Below are 8,769 nucleotides of genomic sequence, written 5' to 3'. Positions count from 1 at the left end.
GGCTCAAAACACAACATAGGTGCTACTTCCAGGGGCCAGCAATGAGATGGTCAGATCAGTCATCTACCACTCATCAGCTACCACCAGGAGCTGCTGACACTGATGGAAACCACTAAGGCCGTGCCTTTCTGGCATCACCCAGGTGCACCTTGCAGCCTGAGGACTGGAACCAGGACACTCCTCAGCTGATTCAACCACTGAGTCAGTGACACCGTGTGGGTCTTCAGCCTGGGCTATGTAAACATCTGCTTGGCATTCCCCCTGCTCCAGCACTGGAGTCATCCCAAGCCACTTCTCCTTTCCTTCTCCTAGCCAACAAGTTTAGCCTGTTCTGAGAGCTCAGCGCTGGGTTTGCATTCACACGTTTCTCCAGCAGGAAGCGGTCCTCCAACCACCATGGACAGGACTTGGACCATGGACACCTTGGAGAGTCTCTTTGGAAAAAATAAGGTTGACCTGTTCTGATGATTGGACGTGGTGATCTTAAAGGTCTTTTCCAACCTTAATGATCCTATGCTTTTAAGGACAGGAAAACCAACATAAGGTTACATGGTCTCATTAAAGAAAGCAAGATATCAACCATCTTACAAATCCAAGCCCTAGAAACCCTTGCTAAGCAACATCCAGCAACGGATCTGGATGAAACAGCTTATTACTGTTTAACCAACAACTGTGCGTTCAAGCAGCATAAACACACACAGACAGCCTTTGTCTCAAGGAGCTTCGACTTCCAGCACATTACTCCTCACAGCTCACCTCCCACCCATCGTGCTGATGCATTTAGCTTTGATATGAAAAAGAGTCACCCTACAAAATTCTAGCCATGATCAGGAACCACCCAGCATCACTTTGCTCTGTGAAACAGCTCCTGTCCATGAAGGAATCTGTGCCCTGAGCTTCAGATGTGATTGAACAGTAATTAAGCAATGAAACTGCCTACCAGAAAACCCGCTCTGTTCAGCTGTAACCACAACAGAGACAGAAGCAATCTTAGCCCTGGCAGATTTTTTTCTTTGTCTTGGTTTTTTTGTTTTTTTTTTTTTTCCCTTTATAAACCAGACCTTTCAACACCCACATGCTTTACAAACAAATCCCATTCCTGTTGTGACACAAAGATCTCCATCTTTCCTAAGCCTGAAGTCTCGAAGGCTTTGCTGGCACTGGCCAGACAGCTTCACCTTGAAAAAAAAAAAAAAAGAATAAAACTGAAGTAAAAACCAAAGACACATCAAGTTCTAGCAGCAAAACCCCTGGCTCTGTGGGAATTTGGCCAAACATTTCAGCATTAGCACCAGGCTGAACCAGAGATCCTGCACACGGTAGCTTTTCTGCTCAGCAAAGCAGAAGTCGTCTGGTGGGGATAAAATCAGTAATAACTCTTTGTCATCCTGCCCCCATGTTCTCAGCTTCCAGCTCGTGCAGGCTCGTCCCCGGCCCCCTCTCTTCCAAGGGTGGTAGGAAAGGTGTTAGAGGGAGGTGGGAAGTGATGTGGGAGGCGATGTGGGAGGCAGCACAGGAGCTGGTGAGCATTCGAGCTGTGAGGGGTTACTTATCCTGGTTATTTATCCTCCTTCTGATCAGAGCCAGCACCTCGTTTCACGACTGCATATCGCACAGAATCATGTTCTCAGCTACACTGAGCTGAAAATATGCAGAACATGGGCCGTAAACTCCTACCGCAGCCCCTCGTTGAGGGCGTTTTGGTTCTTCAAGTGCCTGCAAACCCAGAGGAGCGCAACCCACTGAAGCTAGGCCACAGATGGTTTCATCCCACCCTTCACCCCAACCACCCTCCATTTTTTGTGCTCTTCCAGCTAAATTACTGCTGACACCTGCTGCCAGTCACCAGCAGTAAGCAGGATGGACAGGTTATTACTTCCCAACATCTCAAAATGACTGTTTCTTTTCTCTCAGAACTGGGGTTTCAGTAGACGCTCTTTGCAACTATAAAGTCCTACAAAGGTAATCCTTGCTTTGTAATCATAACCCCTTGGTATTTTAGGGTATTTTAGCCTTTTTTATTGTTAAATTAACTCAGTGACAGTAACACAACTGCTTCTGCACTCCCCTATTTTTGCACAGGGTGTGAAAGCAAGAGGACGCTGAGAACAGCGACAGCAGCACTTTGGGTGACTTGTCACTGGGAGGTGTTGATTAGCAGATTTCAGAAGAGCTCAACTCAGCCCTTTCTGTAAGCCCAAGTTAAAAACTGATTTCTGCACAAAAGGAGTTTAAGCTGAAGGCAAAGCAGGGAACAGAGACTCAGCCTCAGCATGACCTGCAAACGCTGCTCCAAGTCCTTGGGAAGGTGCTGCCACAGGTCAGCCCAGCTACTAAGCAAAACAGTCCCCTGGACATGACTATGGGCACAATTCACCTCCACAGGTGGGACAGCCCTGACAAGCCTCAGTTCTTAAGCAAGCTACAAGACGTGGCCAGCTGCATGGATCAGTAGAGACCTAAAACCTATTCTCGAAACTAAGGAAATGTTACTATTGCATCCTACTAAATCATCTCTGCCAAACAGTTCTGGGTATCTCAACATGCACTCACAGCCCAGAAGCCCTGGCAGCCTGTGCTGCACCCCCATCAGCGTGGGCAGCAGGGCAGGGAGGGGATCCTGCTCCTCTGCCCTGCTCTGGGGAAACCCCCCCTGCAGTGCTGGGGCAGCTCTGGAGTCCTCAGCACAGCAGAGACAGGGACCTGCTGGAGCAGGGCCACAGGAGCCCCAGCAATGACCTGAGGTGGGAACCCCTCTGCTGGGAGCCCAGCAGGAGAGAGTTGGGCTTGGGCAGCCTGAAAGGAGAAGGCTCTGGGAAGACCTTATTGCAGCCTTCCAGTATCTGAGGGGGAGCTCCAAGAAAGCTGCAGAGGGAACTTTTACAAGGGCTTAGAGTGATAGGACAAGGGGCAATGGTTTCAAAATGGAAAAGGGAAAATTTAGGTTAGAAATGAGGAGGAAGTTCTTCCCTCTGAGGTTGATGAGACACTGGCATTGGTTGCCCAGGGTAGCTGTGGATGCTCCATCACTGGATCTGTTCAAAGACAGATTGCTCATAGAGTTTAAAGCTATGCTGGATGGGGCTCTGAGCGACCTGGTCTAGCAGGAGGTGTCCCTGCCTGTGGCATGGGACTTGGAACGAGATGATCTTTAAGGTCCCTTCCAACCCAAACCATTCTAATGATTTCCCACCTCAATTCTTCTGTTACCTAGTGCCACAATGACAGCTTATGCACTAAGTAATCCTTCGCCATCTTCTGCCCAAAATACCTTGCAGTCTTTAAGCGGATTATTTCAGTGTGATTTACAGAAACAAATATTGGATGGATCTACAGCTCAGCTTGCTCTCAAGAAAGAGATGAGAGGAGCAGCTGCTATTGCTCTGTAAAGAAAGGACAAATGTGTTTGCTAGGCTCTAGGAAACAAGTCTGAGACAGCAAAGCTCAGGTATCCTCCAGGGAAACGAGGCAGCGAGGCCACGCTTGGCCAGGCAGTAACGAAGAACGTGGCAGGGCTCATACCAGGCGAGATGGAAAATCTTTATTCCATTTCTGAATTGGAAAAATTCCATCCCCTCCACAACTCCTCGTCAGATAGTTTGGTCAGCACCAGCAGAGGTCACACTGGCCCACCAGAGGCACAGGCTTCAAGGACAGAGTCCCATAGGCACTTTGAGAGGAAGCTCAGCTTCAAAGTATAAACACTGAACAGTTTGGCTTAAATTTTTAATATAAAAAATCTCACTAAAAATGCTAAAATGTGACAAACCATTGGAAATACTGTGACAAACATTCGCCCTTACGCAGTATAAAACAAACCAAACCCAAACTGGCAAGAAGCTTTGAAATGGGTGTTTTCTTCTTCCTCCCGGCACATCGGACTATCACCTACTTCAGATGTTCATCCAAAAAAAATCCATGGCACCTTCACCTCGTACTTCAGTGCAAGAGGCTACTCTCGATGGACCAGTACAAATAAACCCAGTAAAAAGAGGACTGCGTACTGCAAGAGAGAGAAGGGGAGACACAGGGGTTCACGTTTCCATCTGAAGATGCAGAAACAGCAGCAAGCCAGGCAAACGGTTTTGCCTGTGCGTGTAAAGGTCTCATGAAGTGATTTTAGCTGGGGTGGGAGAAGCAGGAAGAAAGTGAAAGAGCTCTTACCTTAAATTTTGGATAATCGTTCATTAAGATAGTCACTATTCCGATATAGGGCACGAATCTACAAGAGTAAAAGGTTTTATTAAAACAAACAGTATTCAGGGCTGCATTTGGGAGAAGTCCTGCCCTGGTTCTTGTATGAAGGAAAAGCCACTCATGCAGCCAGAGAGCTATGGGTAAAGTGCTCAGGACTTCTTCCTCCCATCAAGGAAGTCACGGCAGCGAGGACCACGTGACAACCAGCCCCAGAGCGTGTTGTAGCGTCTGTCTTCTTCAGACCTTGAGATTGTGCCTCGCAGAGTAGCGTCAATGCCACTTCTGATCGTGCCCGAGCACGTGCTGCCTTCACAGCCGGGTCCATCCAGCATCAGAATCTCAGGATGCAGCTCACAGCTTGATACCTTTGCTTAAGGCAAGCTAAGAACTCAACTACCTTTTGCTCTTTAACTCTTCACAGCACCTTCTGAGACGCTTTCATGCAGGTCGCAAAAACCCAGCCGGGAGAGTTCAAGCAGAGGAGGGGGATTAACAGACAGCACCGGGGGAAAAGCTGCATCGTGTTCAACTTCACTTACCCTCTCGCTCGTCCTACTACATCCTTTTTCTCCAACCAGTGCTGCCCTCGTTTGTACAGCCCTCTGTCATCAACGGCGTTATTGTCTCCCTTTGTCAAAAATTTGATGTCGCCGTTTTGCCTAGCAAAGAGAAGGCCGCCAGGTTAAGTCAGGGAAAAAGAACTTACTGAAAGCTGTTCTAGAACAAAGCGTGTAAAGACTAACACAAAAACATTAGAAGAAATCGTGTCCTACAGGTTCAAGCAGGATGAAAAAGGGAAACTCTCAGATGCAGTGGGAAGCAGATGGTTTGGGGAAAAAAGTGCCAACAGATTAATGAATTCTGGCTGCAGCCAGGCTTGCCAGCAGAGTTTTAGAACAGAATGCGCAGGATGAGCCATTTCTAGCGAAGGGGCAGCTATCACCTCTTTGCTTTTGACCTCACTTGTGTTGATGCTTCTCTTGCTTCACATACAAATGTTGGGTTCTGGGCTCTGTACTACCCCTCAAAATGAGACTTTGGGGTTCGAGCACCAGGTTCTACTCAGCAGTGGTCAGAAGCAAGCTGAAACTTAGAAATTATTAGGAAAGGGGGAACAAAACAAAACAAACAATACCATTACGATACTGCATGAACTCACAATGTGCCTACATCTTGAACGCTCTGTGCGGTTATGAACTCCCTACATCCTTTTCTGAAATGGAGAGAAGAACTGGCAAAGTTTCAGAAATGGGTAACAAGGTCTGGAACCACTTCCATGCAAGAAACAACAGACCAGGACTCTTCAGCCTGGAAAAGACAGAACTGATGGGAGATATGACGGCAGTCCAATATAAACAACACAGACAGCAACAGTCACACAGCTTTTCGCTGCCTCTTCCAAGACAAGATCTAGAGGGCATCAAATGAACCTCAGAGGTAACAGGTTAAAACGAGCCAGAGAAGGTGCTACGCAGAACTAACAACAGTGCAAACTACACCACGTCTCGCTGGAAGGGTATTTTGGGTGCCAAACAATTTTATCAGCTCAAAAATGACCCAATACTCCATATGAAAAGAACAGAAGTCTATTAATAAAGAACTGTGACTTGTGCTTGAAACGGTAATTTGCAGAATGCAGGGAAATTATCACTACAGACTCTCTCTAGTCTTTAATTCCTCCTGAGGTTAATTAGTTCGCTTAGCCAGAAACAGGATTCTGGAGCAGCTGAACCTCTTCTTTGACCTGGAAGCAGCTGCTGTTATGCTCAAGCTTTGTATGCTATGTTACACAGCCTTCCCCAGTCATTTCCACTCAGCTTGCTGGCTAGCCAGCAACACTTGCTTCCTAACAGCAGTTTGTGCCACTTCTCGGGGACTGGTTGGCCACTGTCACGTCCCTGTGTCACCTGCGGGCAGATGCCAAGTAGGTCGGTTCTCTCAAAGAAGTGACAGATCAAATGCAGAAGGTCTTCAGAGCTCGTGCTGTTTTCATCACACCAACATGTGTTACTTGACAGGAGAAGCTTGGCAGTTAAAAATGGAGAAAAAAAAAACCCCAGATCTTTCTTCAAAGCTCACACAGTGGGAACAGCAAACACTCTAGGAGCTTAGAGTCATGGTCTGGAAAAAGATGGAAGATCCCCAAAGGTGCAGGTAAGGCAGTTGCAGCTGTGAAGACTGATAGTGTAGGAGCATGTCACCTTATTGAGCAGATTTGATGCTCTATTGTGAACCAGCATGAGCAGCTCACAGCACTGATGCTCTGCTGTCTAGAAGCTGAATGAAATCTGGTCTGGTGGCCTGCACCAAAATCACTCAGTAAATTCTGACCACAGACTCTGTGTTTAGTGATAAAGAATGGGCTCAATTTCACTCTGGACAAAGAAGAAAAGGGTGTCAAAGGGAAAAATGTTTTCTTATGGAAACAATACCGATGTGAACTGGAGTTTCCAAATCACAGAGAAAAAGGTTTCTGTTTTCCTTCATTTTGACACTCCTCTCAACTTCCACAGAGACTTTTCAGAGGTTTCATTTTCAGTCCATAACTTCAGGAAGAAATGGGAAACTCCAGCCATTCAGGGGGCACTTTTGAATCCCAAACTGATGCCAGAAAAATACTCTTTAAACAGTGAAAGAAGCAACTGAGACCTAAGTCCTTCAGCACCAAGCTTCAGGTCACACTCTGGAATTTTCAGTTTTCTATCTTCTAACATAAAGATCAGGTTTGTGTTTGGTTGTTTTAAGTTAAATGAAACTTAAAATACTGGAGAATGGCTTCAACTCACAGAATCTAGGATTGGTGCTATGTTAAAAAAACAAAAAAAACCAATTGTTGGATACTTTCACACCTAGTGCTGGGACACAGCCGGGAAAAACAAGAAGGGTGGGAAATGTCTGGAGATGATGTGCTGCCCTGAATGTGCATTTCTGCTTCTCCTCCTACACCAGCTGAGAGCAGACTCTGACCTTTCTTGCCTCTACAATAATCAGCTTAAACAGCAGTGCCGGAGCCCAGAGTGCAACAGAGAAGGAGGAGAGCAGTGTTTCACTTACAGGAGTTCTCAAAACATCACAAGAATTACAAGTGCAATATTAGATATCAAATTTACCACATATACTGACCTCAATTTTAAGTCAGTGGTATCAGAGAACAGCACTCTAAAAACGGAGGTTGTTAAAGAGTCTGGGGAACAGAATAAATGTGAACAGCATGGAATCTGCTCTGTCTGCTGGGAGAGGTGCTGCTCTCTCACAGACAGGACTTCAGCTGGACTATTCACATGCATAAAGCTGGTCAACCTTGATGTTGGGCCAGACAAATGTTCTGGATATCTGTGGGTGCTACAAATGCTTGGGGGTAGGGACCTTCTCTATCCTGTTGACCTCACTTGACGAGACCAATCCTCAAATACCACCTTCACATATGATTCATTTAACCTAGGACCAGACCTCTGGGTGCTGGGGTAGCTCCGGTTCATTCATGCTGGAACCCCATCCAACTGTTGCCCTCTCAGAGATGGCCTGAAGAAGAAGGGATTCAGATCAGGATTTAGTTTTCACCCAAATGCCTCACGGGACTTGCTTATACCCCACACTGGCCTGGAGCAGGCACAGCTCCATCCAGCAAAACACTCACAGCCACAGAGGAAAGCTACGCCCTGCTCAGCAATCAAACCAGAGTGACTGAGCTTCACTCCTCCAGATGTGCACCTGCCTAAATGTTTAGGAAATGAACAGTACACAGAGAGCACAGCGTGTGGAGACTCAGAGTATAACAACACAAAACTTCCTACAGAGAAGAAAAGCAACACCCTGTTTCCATGAGAACATGGAAACATGATCATTCCTGCGGCACGAGAGCAGGAACCAGGACCACAGAATCGTAGACTTATTTAGGTTGGAAAAGAACTTTAAGATCATTGAGTCCAACTGTTAACCCAGCACTGCCAGGGCATCACCAGTGTTCCTCAGCACCCCATCTCCATGGCTTTGAAAGCCCTCCAGGGATGGAGACTCCACCACTGCCCTGGGCAGCCTGGGACAGCCCCAGACATCCCTCAAGGGGAAGAAATTGTTCCTCAGGGCCAACCTCAACCTGTCCTGGGACAACTTGAGGCTGCTTCCTCTTGTCCTCTCCCTTGTTCCTTGGCAGAAGTGCCCAACCCTCATCTGGCTCCAACTTCCTGTCAGGGAGTTGTGGTGAGCCAGGTCTCCCCTGAGCCTCCTTTGCTCCAGGCTCAGCACCCCCAGGTCCCTCAGCTGCTCTGCACCACACTTGGCCTCTAGACCCTTCCCCAGCTTCACTCCCCTTCTCTGGCCACGATCCAGCCCCTCAAGGTCCTTCTTGGCATGAGGGGCCCAAAACTGACCCCAGGATTCGTGGTATGACCTTCTCAGTGCCGAGTCCAGGGAGACAATCCCTATCCTGCTCCTGCTGGCCACACTAGTGCCGATCTAAGCCAGGGCGCTGGTGGCCTTCTTGGCCACCTGGGCACACACTGGCTCATCTCCAGACAGCTGTCAAACAATCCCCCAGGTCCTTTTCTGTCAGGCATTTTCCAGCCACCGCTT

General features: G+C 47.5%; 1 protein-coding gene across 3 annotated transcripts in view; it reads right to left on the bottom strand.

Annotated features, from left to right (window-relative positions):
* Nucleotides 1-3,523: 3,523 nt before the first annotated feature.
* Nucleotides 3,524-8,769, bottom strand: part of LOC103768201 (signal peptidase complex catalytic subunit SEC11A) — a 7,848-nt gene continuing 2,602 nt past the window's right edge. For 2 of the 3 annotated variants that reach the window (XM_008935341.1, XM_008935343.1), the window contains 3 exons: nucleotides 4,737-4,856; nucleotides 4,165-4,222; nucleotides 3,524-4,003 (listed from right to left, as the gene is read on the bottom strand). In XM_008935341.1, the coding sequence (XP_008933589.1) occupies nucleotides 3,953-4,003; nucleotides 4,165-4,222; nucleotides 4,737-4,856 (229 nt within the window). In that variant the 3' untranslated portion in view covers nucleotides 3,524-3,952. The remainder of the gene's footprint in view (nucleotides 4,004-4,164; nucleotides 4,223-4,736; nucleotides 4,857-8,769) is intronic. The other variant, XM_008935342.1, reaches the window with a different exon arrangement.

This window comes from Merops nubicus, unplaced genomic scaffold (assembly GCF_000691845.1).
Source record: "Merops nubicus isolate BGI_N331 unplaced genomic scaffold, ASM69184v1 scaffold16422, whole genome shotgun sequence".
Classification (NCBI taxonomy): Eukaryota; Metazoa; Chordata; class Aves; order Coraciiformes; family Meropidae; genus Merops; species Merops nubicus.
The sequence above is the reverse complement of the archived record's forward strand: the minus strand, read 5'-3'. Positions and strand labels throughout refer to the sequence as shown.